The 17,759-nt window shown below is 42.4% G+C and overlaps 1 protein-coding gene across 1 annotated transcript; it reads right to left on the minus strand.

Annotated features, from left to right (window-relative positions):
* Window positions 1-666: 666 nt before the first annotated feature.
* On the minus strand, window positions 667-17,537 carry LOC306773983 (cGMP-specific 3',5'-cyclic phosphodiesterase-like; the record flags this gene model as incomplete). The annotated part of the gene is made up of 20 exons (XM_079263944.1): window positions 667-909; window positions 1,088-1,171; window positions 2,858-2,932; window positions 3,041-3,104; window positions 3,185-3,262; window positions 3,361-3,461; window positions 3,745-3,832; window positions 4,010-4,104; window positions 9,017-9,145; window positions 9,609-9,755; window positions 10,398-10,448; window positions 12,103-12,278; window positions 13,838-13,986; window positions 14,086-14,153; window positions 14,277-14,429; window positions 14,525-14,614; window positions 14,763-14,843; window positions 15,034-15,117; window positions 15,833-16,502; window positions 17,290-17,537. 20 exons carry the CDS (start codon window positions 17,535-17,537, stop codon window positions 667-669), a joined length of 2,874 nt encoding a protein of 957 aa, XP_079120070.1.
* Between the last annotated feature and the right edge of the window lie 222 nt (window positions 17,538-17,759).

The raw sequence follows: 17,759 nt of genomic DNA on the forward strand, positions 1-17,759 counted from the left end.
AGATCTTTACTGATCAAATTCATAAGAATGCACAATCTCACAATGAATACTTTAAATAGATTTTTTTTTTTTTTTTTTTTTTTTACAACGGGAGGATAAGTTAAAAGTCAAAGAATATGGCTGAGATTTGAGTAATAACCCTACATATTGCATATAGTGTGCCTAGATAAGTCTTATTATAAAAATAATATGTTTTTGAACAACAGTGTAAAAACGACTTCTTGAGTACATAGAAAACTGTGTAAAACTGCATATAGATTGTCCTAACTTGATAACATGAGGTAGTGAAGAACTGCATTGTTAGATATTGCAAACATCCTAGTAGCTCACTGTGCATTTGCAAATGTCCAAATGTCATTGTAGGAGTGATTAAATCCAAATGGTCTTTCAGATAGACTACAGTACGGAAATCATCAAATTAATAATTTGGCAGCTTCAATGCCTATAAAAATGATCAAACACTTTTCATTACTGACACCATTTAAATGGAGTTTACACATTTCATTGGCTTTAAATAATTTTGAACATAACTTCAGCATAGGTAGGTTTGACAGTCATAGCCTCTTTATCAATTTGGTGTTATGATGCGTCAACGACATGATGGATTGTGTGGTAAATTGTTTTCCTGCTTCAAAAGTCACCCATCTTCATTGTCCACCCATTCCTCTAGTCCTCTGTCTGTGGTTCTTCATCTGGTGTTTCTTCATCCTCCGTGCTCTTCTCTTCCGGTGTCTCTTCATCCTCTGTGTTCCTTTCTTCCTGATTGCTTTTCTGTGTTTCCATAACCGAATTAGTGTTGCTTTCTTCTTTTTTTTCCTCTCTGTTTTCAGCCAGTTGCAGCCAGTTTTTTCTGTTCTTCTTGCAAGCATTCATCAGTGGAGAGCAGGCATCAAACAGTCTGGATACAGCCTGAGGGTCACAAAGAGTAAATGCTTCATGAAGTTCAGATAAGAGCAGAATTTAGGAGAGAAAGGAAGTATGTACAACACCATATGATCAGTCCATACAATCATGCATTAATAAATTCAAGCATGCACTGTACAATGTACATTTATCCAAACGTTCAACACCAATAGCTATAATGCACCTTGTAGAGAGGATAGCAGATCTCGTCAATGTATTCAACTTGCATGTATGGCAGCCGCGTGCTGTTTTCTCTGTTCATTATGTCCTAAGAAGAAAAAGGTATCTGTTAGCTTGAAAACCATAACATTGGAAAAAATACATATATCCTTAGACCTTCTTAAGACCAGTCACACCATGAGCTTTCAGGTGGGCTTGCATCTAATCAGATAAGAGACATATCTCATTTCCACAGTAAGTCCTTTGTCTGCCCAAAACCAGAGATGCCTGGAGGGCATCCTGACCAGATGCTCAACTACCTCAAATGTCCCTTTTTGATGCTGATAAGAAGATACTCTACTCTGAATATCTAATGGATGGATGCGCTTGCCACTTCATATGACCCTAGTGACCCTACAGATTACACCTATTTTTGTCATTTTTAACCATAATATTGTTCATTTGGTCGCTACCATCAGCTAGTAGCTATTTCTTAACATGAAAATGTAGACTGACTAGTAAATCAGCAGATTTGTTTTTTGGATCAGTTCTTTTGTCACGCTGACATTGTTTCATTTCAGCAGATAATTCAGTGAAGTCTAAAATCCTATACTACAAGTAGCAACTCATTCCTAAATGGAGAAAGGGATCCACTTTTTTTTGTTGAGGATCATGACCTCAAACTAGGAAATGAATCATTTTTATCTCTGCTTTTTCACACTTGTATGTTTTTTTTTAATTACCAGTGAGGCAAATGGGACCATAACATATGCAGAAATTAAGTTCTAAGCTGGCAAAATTGAAACATGTCCATCCCTAAAAATGTTGTACATAACAATTATGAACAGAATCAGTGACAAAGTAAAGGTGGAGTTTCAGCATCCACCTAAAAAAAAAGTCTGGCTTCCATGACATGAAGCAAGTTCACTCTGCTTGTACAAGGAGGTAGCATAGCATCCCAAAAATCATGAAGACCTTTTTCTAATATTTTTAAGATATGAAATATATATAAGATGATGAGTTCAGATTTTTTAAACAATAACTTCTCCAGGTTTACTGAAGGTTTTTCAGTGTTTTTCTGGACAATGACTGCTTATTCACTCATTTCAAGTCTAATTTTTTTGCACCTGACCAGTAAAAGAAAGCAAAAAACTTAATGATCTATTTTTTAAGTTACTTAACTCTGACAACAGTGTTATCAAAGCATAAAAAGGCACTTTATTTAAAGGTGGAGTATGTAAGATTTTCAATATTTTCTAAATAAATTAACTAATAAAATAACTACAATCATAATTAGATAGCTTTTTTAACATGTAGGTTCCAGTCTGTCCATATTTGATGCGTTATTAAATTACAAGTCTAATTAATGACAAATGACAAAAAGCACTTTTTTTTTACTGGTAGGCAAACATTTAAGAAGGGTCTTTGTCATTAATTAAACTTGTAATTTAATAACACATAAAATATGGACAAACTGGAACCTACAAGTTTAAAAAACCTATCCAATTATGATTTTAGTTATTTTTTTAGTTAATTTATTTTGAAAATATTGAAAATCTTACATACTCCACCTTTAAAGGATGCTAATCGCATACATGACAACTCAACAAAAGAGCCATTTTAAATCACATCTTTAGGGATTTTCATCCTATTATAACATTTCTTCACATTTCTTTCAGTTGCATTTCTATTTTTTCAGACACTGAATAACAAAATTAGACTTAGTTTAGGAATTTTACATGTTTGCAGTCCTGACGTTTTATTTGTCAGATAAAATCCAGCTGGCAAAACTTACAATGGGCTTGATTTTGAACTCTTCTCTCTCCTTGTCGCCCTGTGCAAAGAACTCCATGGCTACAAGGTTGGCAATCTAAAGGGAGAAAATCTGGGGTTTAGGTAGATTATAACTCAAAACAGTTAAGAGATGAATCATCTAGTTTATATATGACTCATGTGAAAAACATGTTTTGTGACCAACCCTTTGTTGTTCAGGCCAAGGCTTCGTAATAGCAGAGAGGTCACTAGCTGTCATCAGCATCGACCTGACGGGTAAATAGATAACTTAAAAGACACTCTGTTCCATCACACCCATCTCTGTAAAATTCCTTGAATCTGATTTTACCTCAGCAAATCTCTGTGTTTCTGACTGGTCCAGTTCACCTTGCTTTTTTCCGCAAGAGAAAAGAACTCCTTTCTTCTTCTAGAAGAAGAAACGAGTCACAAAAATCAGGTGTCAGAACGAGTCTTACACAAAGCTTAAGTAACAGCGACTTTGAAATGGAATGTTTTGATATATACTGCATGTAGACGTTCAAGTCAGTGGCAAGAATTGCTCTTTTGATCATTGTCAGCACAGTTCTGTGGTCCTCCCTCGACAGATTGGTGAGAATCTGACTCCCCTGGAAGAACATGAAAAAGAATCCCCTTAGTGACCGCCAGAGACTGCCAGGTGCAGAAACTATATGGATTGCAGTTCATTTAATTTGATATTTATGCATTTATTCACTTCTGTGAAAATCTCAGCAAAGACTAAATAGGCTTTTTCGCTTAGCAAAAAAAGAAAAAAAAAATCATTACTCAAAACAGGGAAGATTAGCAGAAAAATGTAAAGGGTTTACAAAAAAAACAAAAATCAGGAATTAAATCAAAACAAATAATAAAAGTCAGATAATCAGGTCTTACAGTATTATTAAGGATGAAGAGGCACAGGTTAAAGTGGTGGTTCTCCAGGGAGGAGTGTCCATACAACTGAGCTAAAGGCTGCTGAGACCTGGGAGAAAACAATGAGGGTAAAAAAGACTAAATTGGCCTCATATTTGTAGTGAGAAACTCACAGTCTATAACCAAATATAAATACAATATTAATGTAGCCTACATATAACTTAATACTTTTCTATCAGAGCAAATCAGAAAAAATGTAAGCAGGAGACAAAATGGTAAGTCTTACCTTTCTATGTAGGAGTTACTAACTCCTCTGTGGTCAATATCATGGTTGAGTGTGGCTATCATCAACGCTAAGATCTCCAAGCGGGAAAATATATTCTGAGATGCAAAGAAATAGTTACCGAAATGAAAATATGTTCAAGTTTGCACTTTTTTATATTTTTAACATTGTAATTCTTCTGTGTGCATACCTTGTATTCAATAAAATAAAGTCCTCATCATTTCAGAAAAAGTTAGGTCTTGTTAGAAACAGCAAAACACGAACAGTGAGCCGGAATAATAACTTCATTTTATGTATTTTCCATGAAAGGATATCTTGTTGCAGGTAATATTAAAGCTACGTTTTGATTTAAAAATCATGTGTCTGAAGACAAACCTTTCAAGCACATATACAAACATGAGCTTGTTCTTTGCAACACAGAGATGGATGAGTTTAATAAATTATGTACATAAAATAAATAATGGAATCATTGAGAGACTGTCAGACAATTAATCTTCCAGGAAAAATGTATCTATTTGTTTTCAAATATCAATGAGAAAAAATGAAAACCTGAGAAAGATTAATATTTCTCATCACTTTGAGTTTATCTATAAAAGAAATGTTTCTGCTCCTGATGCTGTATGTTGATAGTCGAATCCAATATATCCATCCATCCATCCATCCATCTTCTGCCGCTTATCCGGGGTCGGGTCGCGGGGGCAGCAGCCTAAGCAGGGAAGCCCAGACTTCCCTCTCCCCAGCCACATTTGCCAACTCTGCGGGGGGGATCCAGAGGCGTTCCCAGGCCAGCCGAGAGATGTAATCCCTCCAGCGTGTCCTGGGTCTTCCCCGGGGTCTCCTCCCCGAGGGACGTGCCTGGAACACCTCACCAGGGAGGCGTCCAGGAGGCATCCTGACCAGATGCCCGAGCCACCTCAACTGGTTCCTCTCGATGCGAAGGAGCAGCGGCTCTACTCTGAGCCCCTCCCGGATGACTGAGCTCCTCACCCTATCTCTAAGGGAGAGCCCGGCCACCCTGCGGAGGAAACTCATTTCAGCCGCCTGTATACGAGATCTCGTTCTTTCGGTCACGACCCACAGCTCATGACCATAGGTGAGGGTAGGAACGTAGATCGACTGATAAATCGAGAGCTTCGCCTTCTGGCTCAGCTCCTTCTTCACCACGACAGACCGGCGCAGAGCCCGCATTACTGCAGACGCCGCACCGATCCGTCTGTCGAGCTCACGCTCCATCCTTCCCTCACTTGTGAACAAGACCCCGAGATATTTAAACTCCTCCACTTGAGGCAGGGCCTGACTCCCGACCCGGAGAGGGCAATCCACCCTATTCCGGCTGAGGACCATGGTCTCAGATTTTGAGGTGCTGATTCTCATCCCAGCCGCTTCACACTCGGCCGCGAATCGCTCAAGCGAGAGCTGGAGATCACGATCAGATGAAGCCAACAGGACCACGTCATCCGCAAAAAGCAGGGACCCAATCCTGAGGCCACCAAGTCGGATCCCCTCAACCCCTCGGCTGCGCCTAGAAATTCTGTCCATATAAGTTATGAACAGAATCGGTGATAAAGGGCAGCCTTGGCGGAGTCCAACCCTCACCGGAAACGAATCCGACTTACTACCGGCAATGCGGACCAAGCTCTGACACCTGTCGTACAGGGACCGGACAGCTCGTACAAGGGGGTCCGGTACCCCATACTCCCGGAGTACCCCCCACAGCAGCCCCCGGGGGACACGGTCGAATGCCTTCTCCAGGTCCACAAAGCACATGTAGACTGGTTGGGCAAACTCCCATGCCCCCCCCCAGGACCCCAGAGAGGGTATAGAGCTGGTCCACTGTTCCGCGACCAGGACGAAAACCACACTGCTCCTCCTCAATCCGGGATTCGACTATCCGGCGGACCCTCCTCTCCAGGACCCCTGAATAGACCTTACCAGGGAGGCTGAGGAGTGTGATTCCCCTGTAATTGGAACACACCCTCCGGTCCCCCTTCTTAAAAAGGGGGACCACCACCCCAGTCTGCCAATCCAGCGGTACTGCCCCCGATGTCCACGCGATGCTGCAGAGGCGTGTCAGCCAGGACAGCCCCATAGCATCCAGAGCCTTAAGGAACTCCAGGCGGATCTCATCCACCCCCGGGGCCTTGCCGCCAAGGAGCTTTTTGACCACCTCAGCGACTTCAGCCCCAGAGATAGGAGAGTCCACCCCTGAGTCCACCAGCTCTGCTCCCTCATGGGAAGACGTGTTGGTAGGATTGAGGAGGTCTTCGAAGTATTCCCTCCACCGACCCACAACGTCCTGAGCTGAGGTCAGCAGCTCCCCATCTCCACAGTATTGATGGAGCACTGCTTCCCCCCCCTGAGCCGCCGGATGGTGGACCAGAATCTCCTCGAAGCCGTCCGGAAGTCTTTCTCCATGGCCTCGCCGAACTCCTCCCATGCCCGAGTTTTTGCCTCGGCAACGGCCGAAGCCGCATGCCGCTTAGCCCGCCGGTACCCATCAGCTGCCTCCAGAGTCCCACAGGCCAAGAAGGCCCGATAGGACTCCTTCTTCAGCTTGACGGCATCCCTCACTGCTGGTGTCCACCAACGAGTCCTTGGATTACCGCCACGACAGGCACCAACGACCTTGCAGCCACAGCTCCGGCTTTCCGCCTCAGCAATAGAGGCACGGAAAACAGCCCATTCGGACTCAATGTCCCCCGCCTCACCCGGGACATGTTCGAAGCTCTGCTGAAGGTGGGAGTTGAAGCTCGCTCTGACAGGGGACTCAGCCAGACGTTCCCAGCAGACCCTCACAACACGTTTGGGCCTGCCAGCTCTGACCGGCTTCCTCCCCCACCATCTGAGCCAACTCACCACCAGGTGGTGATCAGTTGACAGCTCCGCCCCCCTCTTCACCCGAGTGTCCAAGGCATGTGGCCGCAGGTCCGACGATACGACTACAAAGTCGATCATTGAACTGCGGCCCAGGGAATCCTGATGCCAGGTGTACATATGGACACTCTTATGCTGGAACATGGTGTTCGTTATAGACAATCCATGACGAGCACAGAAGTCCAATAACAAAACACCATTTGGGTTCAGAGGGGGGGGACCATGCCTCCCAATCACTCCCCTCCAGGTCTCACTGTCATTGCCCACGTGAGCATTGAAGTCCCCCAGCAGAACAATGGAGTCCCCAGAAGGAGCACCCTCCAGCACTCCCTCCAAGGACCCCAGAAAGGGTGGGTACTCTGAACTGCTGTTCGGTGCATAAGCACAGACAACAGTCAGGACCCGTCCCCCCACCCGGAGGCGGAGGGAAACTACCCTTTCATCCACCGGGGTAAACCCCAACGTGCAGGCACCAAGCTGGGGGCTGATGAGAATGCCCACACCTGCTCGGCGCCTCTCACCATGAGCAACTCCAGAGTGGAAGAAAGTCCAGCCCCTTTCGAGGGTACTGGTTCCAGAGCCCAAGCCATGCGTCGAGGTGAGTCCAACTATATCTAGTCGGAACCGCTCAACCTCGCGCACAAGCTCAGGCTCCTTCCCCACCAGAGAGGTGACGTTCCACGTCCCTAGAGCCAGCTTCTGCAGCCGGGGATCGGACCGCCAGGGTCCCCGCCCCTTGCTGCCGCCCAGCTCACATTGCACCCGACCCCTACGGCTCCTCCCGCAGATGGTGAGCCCACGGGAGGTGGGGCCCATGTAACCCTTTCGGGCTGAGCCCGACCGGGCTCCATGGGCGAAGGCCCGGCCACCAGACGCTCGCTCTCGTACCCCGCCTCCAGGCCTGGCTCCAGAGGGGGGTCCCGGTAACCCGCGTCCGGGCAAGGGAACATTCATGCCCAGGTTGGTCGTCATCATAGGGGTCTATGAGCCGTGCTTGGTCTGGTCCCTCCCCTAGACACCTGTTTGCCATGGGTGACCCTACCAGGGGCATAAAGCCCCCGACAACATAGCTGCTAGGATCTTCGGGATGCACAAACCCCTCCACCACGATAAGGTGACGGCTCAGGGAGAGGAATCCAATATATATATATATATATATATATATATATATATATATATATATATATATATATATATATATATATTACAACGAACTATGATGATAACAGATGAATTATTATGACACAGATTTTAACTAAAGAGGTCCTGAAGGTGAAGTCAACGTTCAGCTTAAAAAACATGCATGTTAGATTAGATAGATGGTAATAGATGATTAAAAGTCGACACTAGTGAGTGCGGCTCATTTCTTAAATAATTTTTGACTGATTTATGTTTGTCTGTAGTGCAAATGGCACATTGTTTCTGTGATCTGTGCTTATTTCTGCTTTCATTTGACTTAACAAAAACAAACAAACAAATAAATAAATAAAAAACAGAATTGTGGGCCACCACCTTCAAAAACCAAATATATAATGCATGTTCACCTCTGAATCCAAAATCCACAGACCAGAGGTCTCTAACTCTGAATCTGGTTAGCTACCAGCCTGCAGGCTTTAGTGTTTCCCCGCTGCAACACACCTGACCTAATCAATGGCTCATTAACAGGCAGGTGCAGAAGACGACAACAAGTTGTTGGACAACCTTTTCTTTTGAATCAAATAGGTTGTTCCTGGCAAACAACAAAACCTGCAGGATGGCAGCTAATGAGGACAGAAGCTGAAGACCCCTGCCATAGACACCATACTCCATCCTATTATATACATCCTATTAAAACATTCATTGTGCAAATGATGACGGATTATGAAAGAATACAATAATTACAATGTCAGATTACATTTTCAGTAACAGTTTAAATTATACACACAGAAGAAATCACCAAGCAGTTAACATAAAGCAGTTAACATAAGAGAGAGAGGAGAGACCCCTCCACAACGGAGCTCTGCTCAGTTTCTCATCTGAGACAGAGACAGTAAAATAGACTGGAACTGGAAAATACAAGGAGTTATCTAAGGCCTGCTTTTCCTAAGATCCAGGATAGCTAAATAAAGAGTCAGATGAAATCATCTGATCACTAACCTGGAGCTGGTCTGTCGCCATGAGCATGGCAAACATGCTCTGGGCAGTGCTCAGTGCATGGCTCCAGTTGTGATAAGGCACATTGCTTCTGTAGCCACGCCTCACACTCAGGACCCACTGGCACAGGCTCTGATGGGGAAAGGACATGCATTACATGTGGTGAATAGCAGAAAAATGGTCACACGATTTGGGAATCTTTTAAGTAGGTTGTAGTTTTAGTTGTAGTTTTTTGTTTTTTTTTGTTTGTTTGCTTTTGTTTCTAATCTAATTGCAAGTTGGATTTTATTAGCAACAAAGCTTCAAAAGTCTTCAATCTGGATGGATCTTTTCCCATCATATTTACATGATGTTATGGTTCAGGGGTTGGCCAACCCCCGGTTCCATGCTGCACCGGACCTGACCTAAATCATTGGGTAATTAGCAGCTTGCTGTTAAGCTCTGTACAAGTCTGCTAATTAAGTCTGAAATGCGTCAGATATGTTGCAGCAGGGAAACTCCCAACACGTGAAGGACTGCGGCTCTCAAAGACCGGAGTTGGCCACCCCTACGCTGCTTCTCACGTGTTTTAATAGATTCCCAGCATGTTAGTTACCTTATAATCAATGTTAAAATCCTTCACCAAATTAAGATCCAGAAACATGCGAACAGTGGCTTGGGCGGTCCGATCCTCTGGTAAGCCAAAATCCGAGAAGTGGAAGTCTAGAATTTTCATTGACTCAGCGGAGGGAATATTGGCCTCCTGAAAGCAGGAAAAAAGCCAATGAAATATACAAAGATTCAAAATTTTCCTGCCAAACTCTCAGTCAATAAAGTTATTTTCTACCTTTTCCATTGCATAGTGTAAGCTGATTGCCCCTTGCGGACAATTGAAGTGATCAGAATTCAACTGAATAATTTTACTCTTCAATAAAAGGTTCCTTTAAGTAACTCTTAGGCAAATTTAAGAGCCAATAAGGAGTATTTAGATTTCTGCAAGAATGGAAGCCTGTTTATCTCTCCCGAGGAAACTAAATTTACAACTTTCTGACACTGTGATGAAAACAAGTGAAAAAAGGAGAACAGTTAAACACCAAAGAAGTAGACCTTCAAATATTTAGATTGAAAAGAAAAAGATGAGATGTTGAAAATGCAGCTAGACTACAATAAAAAAAGAACAGTTGGTGTTTTATAAATATCTGGGTGGGATAGGCTGAAATTGTGATCAGCTGATCTATAAACAGATAAAAATATTACACTGCAGTTGTTTCTCAGCTGCTTTCATGGGATTCTCTTGCAAAACTAGATTTCAAATATTTTTTTTTCTCATTTGCCAATTAAGAAGTAAAAGATGAAAAATTCAAATCCTGGCTGAGATAGACAAAGACAGTCATTTAAAAGTCACCTGCAGTGCCTGGATTTCCTGCTCAGCTGCAGTGATGTGATAGGCAAGAACCTGAAAAGTTGAAGTAAAGAAACTTTAATACCATGTTTTAGGTTTTTGCAAACATCTGAACGATGAACGAACGATCCAACAGTGAAAATATGCAAAAAAAAAATACACGTTTCAAAGTTTTGCAGCACAGATTTAGTAATCTGGGACAATTCTTGATATGCTGCATCATACTGTTTTTTATTCCTCACTCAGTTCCCTGTTGTAGAGTTATGGTGCTTATTGACCACTCTTTTGCTGTCCTCATCACTCCCAGACATGTGGTCACCCTTCCTGAGTCTGATACTGCTGCAGGTCTTCCTTTATGTTTATTCTTTCCATCTTCGCCCACCACCCTGTGCGTGCTCAGGATGGTGCACACTGAAGCCTGAATGCAATCCACTTTGCATTTTTATGGAACTGGGTTGCATAAACACAATAAATACAAGCTGGACTAATGTGAACTCATGTAATAGATTAGTCATAGATCAATTAAAACAACAACAAGAAAAAACTATATTGTGTGTAATTATTGTTTAAGGTCAGTAATTTTGTATTTAGAATTGGATATAATATAATATATCCTGCAAAGTCACAACATAATAATAATATTAATATTAATAATAATAATAATAATAATAATAATAATAATAATAATAATAATAATAATAATAATAAAATAAAAAAATAAAAAAATTAAATTAAATTAAATTAAATTAAATTAAATTAAATTAAATTTAATTAAATTAAATTAAATAATGAAGCATTAAATGAACTGTAGGTGTAGTAGAGTAGACACTTCTGCTAGGCTAGCTCACCGTGTTGCACTTTGACCTGTCCCACAGTGGGAGGGCCAGTGTAACTTTCTCTGAAAGGGATAAGTTTGTCTTTGTTGGCATTCGCCGTGACAGATGCTTAAGTCTTCCCCAGCTCAAAGCTCAACTTAATGACACGTGGAACACTATCGTCAGTATCACACTACAGACGGCTAAAGGTGGCTGACTTACACGGCAGATTTTCTAGAAAGAAGCCACCCTAACAGAGCAAAGCAAGCAGAGATTGAAGTAGGACAAGGAACCTGTCTATTGGACCGAGAATGACTTGAACAGATTCCTGAGGGCTGATCAGTCCAGGTACGAGATGTTTGGGCCGAACGTTTTTGTGATTATCATCAAACAGGTGAAAACTCAGTTCCTCAGTGCATGACCTGCACTTTTGAGGGACAGTTTGGGATTTTTGCTGCAGGGTATTTTTTCCAAAATCAATGGCATACTCAACTGACATATAAGTAACTCTGACTTGTGGCACAGTGTAACGATGGGGACTAGTTTATCAGACATATCATTGCTTCCAGTCACCCAACATTAACTACACAGAACTTGTTTGGATGGACTTGGCCAAAGTGGCATGGGGAAAGGCTGCAACAAGCAACCCTGAAACGCTTCCTACCTGCATGCTCACGATTTGTAGAACTTTGGTCAAAGTCAATTATGATAATTTTGAGGAACCGAAGATTATGTTGTTTTGTCCTCTTGCACTCCCTGCCGGCACTGAATGTTAATAAATCTATCCTAAAACCAAAGCTGTGCTGCAAAGTTTGCACTTTTAGGGTTGGGACAGCAAATCTCTCAGCTGAAGATATGAATAGTATAATGATATGATGAGATAGTTCCCTCACCTCCTGTGTGACTTCTATACTGGCCCTCCGCACCTCAGTGATCTGCACCGCCTGAACATACTGTAAAGCCAAGCCACAGTACAAAGCCAGGTCTTCCAGGAGGCGCTCATCGTATCGATTAAAGGCTTCCAGCTCACCCGAGTCTTTGCTCCGTTTGTTCATGAGCTGACACACAGCTAAATGACAACGCAGGAATAGAGGGTTAGGCAGTGGTGATGAGGAAATATGAAGGATCAGACTGACCCACTCTTACTTTGGGATATTATCCAAGCAAAACATGCAGCTGTGATGCCAAACTGTCAATAGAACAGCGAAGAAAACCAAAAGTAAGAAGACAAGAAGAGTCTCAAAATTGAGTCAGATGTCTATGACCCCCACCCCACCCCCCACCCCCCCACCCTCCTGTCAGAGGGGCTTTTCTGGGAACTGCTAAGGAGAGGTACAATCCAACCTGGGAATAACTTCAAACTTAAATACCTACATCATGCAGCCCAATACAAGATTTCCCAATTCATTGACAGGAGTAAAGTCCCAGCTGATCTGAGCATCAGGTAGCTCTCATTTTGTCCTCTTTTCAACCATCTAAAATATGATTACATCAGCATGTTGAAAATGTCAGAACCACTCAGATAACATCTTCAGTTAGAGTCAGAAAGAAAGAGGATCATATTCAGTACACTGCTGTGATTCTGAAAGTTCACTTTACATTGGTAGGTGCCATGAAACCACATTCTTTTTCTCCTTGCTGTTTTCTGTCAGTGATAATTACATAAAATAGACCTGACCGGAAGTGGGTTGACATGGAAATCTTGGATTAACTGTTTCCTCCACTTCTCTTTAGGGATTTTGTCACTTGTTCATGAACATATGTTCTATAATGAAGTTAGCTAAATATAATGCCCGCTAATCTTGTAGCAGAAGACACCAACACAAAATTACTTTTGTGTAACTCATGGATGCCAGTAGCAATGGTTATGATTCAGTCATAATAATAATAATAACAACAACAACAACAACAACAACAACAACAACAACAACAACAACAACAACAACAATAATAATAATAATAATAATTATGCTTGTTACAGCTTGCCATTGAGCAAAGTGGGGAAAATAACAGCAAGTCTGTTTTACAAGATGAGTTTTTAGGGGGTAAACAAGTGTCATAAGAGGGATTTTTGAACTGTTAGCAGCTGCTATTACAGTAAAAGAAGTTGGGAAGTATTTATAACAGCAACTCTACAAATTAGACTTTTTTTTTTTACCCCATTAAAACCATTTCTGTCTCATGAGGTGAGACAGTTGGATCAACTCTAAGTGCCCCTTTAGAATGGATGTTATGCTAGCAAAAAAGAACTGAGAAATGGCTGCCTGACTTTTATTGTCTGATGGCAAAATTGTTTCATTCATAACCATAAGCCCCAAGCCCCAATAAAAGCACAGGGTTGCTTAGGACTACCACTGCTACATTCTCTTAAAAGAAAACAAAAAAACTTGCTAAAATAATAATTTTCTGTTCTAATAATTCCAAAATCCTACTTTTATTCCAATAACCATCTTCTTGACATCATTCTTTATGTCTACAGCTACAAGCTTGAATGCATGTCTTTTTAAAAAAATATCTTCTTGGTGCATTTCAAAGAGTAATAGTTTGTAACATGAAACCACGAGGAGAGATAACAGATGAGTAATAAATCCTTAATATCCAGTGGTGCTATTCAAAAGAGGAACTTACCGATAACGTTTTCAGACCTCTCGTTCCTAACAGGGCAGCAGATGATACTCCTTATTGATTCCTCAGAGCTCTTGGCCATATTAAGTGTCTCCATGGCAATCAGTGTTCGACAGGCATACGACGGATCCACGTCGCTGATGTCATGCTCCCTGAAAAGTAATGCTCTCATTTGGTATTAAATGGCAACAGCAAAAACAGGAAGAAAAAAATGATCGATACGAGGGTCTTTCTTGGTGTGCAGGAAGTACCTTCTGTAGATCTGGCAACTTGATCCAAGCTCCTCACACTCTAAGTGTATCACACGTGAGAATGAAATCTATATTAGTTGCCAAAAACAAGATATATAGAAAAACATCAATTCTGCGTTACATAAGAAAAGGTTTGATAAATAATTTTGTAAACAAACAAAATAATAATTATTCTTAAAGGGATGATGCACCTCCTCCTCAGGGACTGATGCCTGATCACCGGGGATAAAGATGGTGCAATACTGAGCGTGTGTGAAGGGCATGATAGTAGCAGCCATCTTACTCAGCAGAACCTCAAAGGAATGATGCTCCCTTGATAATACTTTTGCCATCTCTATTAAAGCCTGACAAAAAACACACACACGCACACACATTTAAATCTAGAGTAATAAATAAGAAATAAAATGGACATTTATCCAGTCATGCGGGGCTGAGCTACCTGGCTGCGTTTAGCCTCTTGTCTTGAGCTTTCATACAGCTGAATATTATCCAGAACCATCCCCAGCACATCCATATGATTTAACAGCACCTGACCAGTAAAGTTCAGTCAAATTTAATAAAGCTGTATAGTTAGATGATAGCTTAAAAATGGAATTAATGAAATGAATGAAAATAAAAAGCCATAAAACAGACAAAAACAAAAACAAAAACGATCACAAAGCCAAACTTCTGATCACCTTTTCATCCATGTTGGTAAATGCAGAGAGTGAACCATCACAACCGTTCCTTTTGTTGATCATTACCACTACACCAACCACCTATCCACAAAAAGAGGACATTCTTTTATGGCTTTACAACCGAGATAATAATGTCTGTTAGCAACTACCTGCGAATTATCCCATAATACTGCAAACATATTCAATATGATGATTAACATCAGCCATGTGCAAATAGAAAATAGCACAACATGCTATACATACACCCCAAAATCATTACAACGAACTCTACCTCTCTCCTGTGGTTCTTGATGGGTATGCTCAAAACAGTCCTGATCTTTGATGACTGATTGCTATACACGTTAAATCTGGGGTCCTGCAAGGGAAACACAGAAAGCATGTTTAGATAACGCGTCAGATTAGCACATCACTTAAATATGCTTAAATTAAGCATTCAGGCTTGCACCGTGTAAGCATGTAGGACATGTGCATGTAACCTCTGTGTCTTTTAGACCTTTGATTAATCTGGTAACAACAGATTTTAACACCTACCCTAATTTATCGTTATCTAAACTAATGTGTGCTAAAGTGACCGCATCGATATTGCTCATCGGCCTAGGAAATACCAGTCCACACCCATGCTGTCTACGGATTAACTCTGTCAGTAATTGGCCTTCGTCCCTAATGACATTGCCGGTGAAAACGAACAGGCTGAAGACTGTACCAGTTGTAAGCCTTTTAGTGAGTTGGGCCATTGTCGCTCATTATGCAGGTGTGTGTATGTGTTTGGGTGTGCTAGGGAAGTACGCACTGCACTTCAAGACGGCACATCACCATCTTAGTAGCCTAATCAGAGCTTTATCAGTGGAAGTTGTCTCTAAAAGGATTAAAAGTGGCTGCATCATGTGGGAGTCCCTGGCACGCTCCAACAGGCCACAAAACAACCACGCTGTCACCTAAAATCAGGCCACAGGAAGTGTGCACACTTATCCCTGATTTTAAATCCCCAATTTCCTTGAACAACTTTGTGCTGTGCGATGAGAAAAAGCTTACCACAAACTGCAAGTCGTGACTTCTACAAGAAGATTTACCTCAGATGCATCCCTGAGGTTCATCGCTGAACCCGTAGCCAACACGTATTCCATGACACCCTTCAACAGCTCCTGATGTGCATGACTGCACAGGCTGCTGTCGCTCAAGCATCCGGTTGTTGTTAAACTGATCACCTCCTCCAGGTTGCTCCTTCCACCAGAGTCTTTTCTCACAAGTGACAGGCTGCCACCCTCAGCTACCAGCAACTCTGCTACGTGATTGACAGCTCCCTGGCAGAGCTCCACAACAGATCCCATTCCTCTTAGGCCTCCTCCCAGCAGCCCCATCATCCACGTGCAGCCATCGCCGCGACCACAGGCAGTGGTCTTTGGAACAACGGGCGGCAGAACTTGTGGGCCATAGGACGCGCTTGGGGAGCAGGGGCAAATGGGAGAAAGGGGACGGCAGGAGGGAAAACTCAAGCGAGTGGTGCGAGGAGATCTTGGAGAGTAAGGGGGGTGACACAAGTGTTCTGCCCACTCAGGGGCCATGAGGTTAGAAGTGATGGGGTTGAGCCTGTCTGGTGGTGAGGAGATGTCCAGGTGGGAGCTGGTTACTGGGGCGGAGGTTCTGCGATGAGGGGACATCATGAGGAGAGTGGAGTGTTCCGAGCTGCTCCTGGGAAACCTGGGGCTCAGTGGGGGCATCTCTGGTTGGAGACCACTCACCCTGAAATCAGTCAGCAGTGGCTTACATGCAGAGGCGCCATATGGGGGGGAGGAAGTTAGGAAGATTCTAAGGGCCCCATGACTTGATAGGGGCCCAAAAAGATTTACAAACTATATAAGAAAATCATTAAACCTTAATTAAAAATAATAAATACTTTTTTTCAAAGGTTGTGATGAAATATAGCGGTTATATAAACTGATAAACCATTTATATAAAAATAACCTAGTTAGATGTATGCACTGTGATTTAACCCTTTATAGGGCCCTCAAGAAAATACCTTCAAATTAGAAATTTTAACCTAAAATTGTCCTTCTGCTATGAACAAAGACCTCCATTTTGTTGTTACATTAACACAAAACAAAAACAAAAAAAGTTTCATGCTGAATATAAAAGAAGACAAAGTGATCAAAAATAGTCACTTGCCCCATAAAGGGTTAAACACAGCCCTAGATCTTTATTATTCCCATGAAAAGGTTTTTTTTTTGTTGTTTTTTTTTAATCAGCTTGAAGCAACAGAAGCAAAAACAAAAATCTAAAATTTACGATTAAGTGGTGGGGTCTATGCCGTTGTCTTTCATTGAACCCAAAATTCCTGGCAGCGCCCCTGCTTAAATGAACTCACTCTGTGGTAAAGCTTAAAAAGATTTTAAAAAATCTAAATAAAGAAAATAAGTACATGACAAATGTAAAAAGGGCATATTGTTTTATATCATTATAATAAAAACTTAAAGCAAGTTCCTGCAGATTTCAGGTGTCGGGAAGGAGAGAAGAGCAAGCAGCAACTTACACCGAAGTTCTGCGTGAAAAGTACGCCCTGGTGAAATCGGAGTGATCATCCAGCCATGCCTGGTCGCTCGACGTATCGCCTCCAAAATTCTCGCTTGGCATCCTGGATCGAGGACTCCACAGAGGAGAAAAGAGCCATCCCGACCCTTGGACCATGGGCGAGTCGTTTACCGCTACCCTGCGGAAAGACCTCTCCAAGCCACCGTCAGAAGGCTGAGATACCCCGGGAGTCAGGCGGCCAGGCTCCATGAGCGCCGGTGCTTCAAGGCAGAGGCTGGCAAGGCATCCTCCAGTCCGTGGACCGCAACAGAGAAACACCTGTCTGCTCCGAGGCTGTTTAACGCTGTTGCGTGAAGGTAATCCTCTGACCTTTATTTAGCCCAGCAAGTCTGGCGCCACAGGTTTACCCAGAACAGGGAACCGATTTAAACTTCAGCACAGAATTAATGGATTGAGTGAAGGCTCAGGCTT

Source organism: Telmatherina bonti (genome assembly GCF_933228915.1).
Source record: "Telmatherina bonti genome assembly, chromosome: 3".
NCBI lineage: Eukaryota > Metazoa > Chordata > Actinopteri > Atheriniformes > Telmatherinidae > Telmatherina > Telmatherina bonti.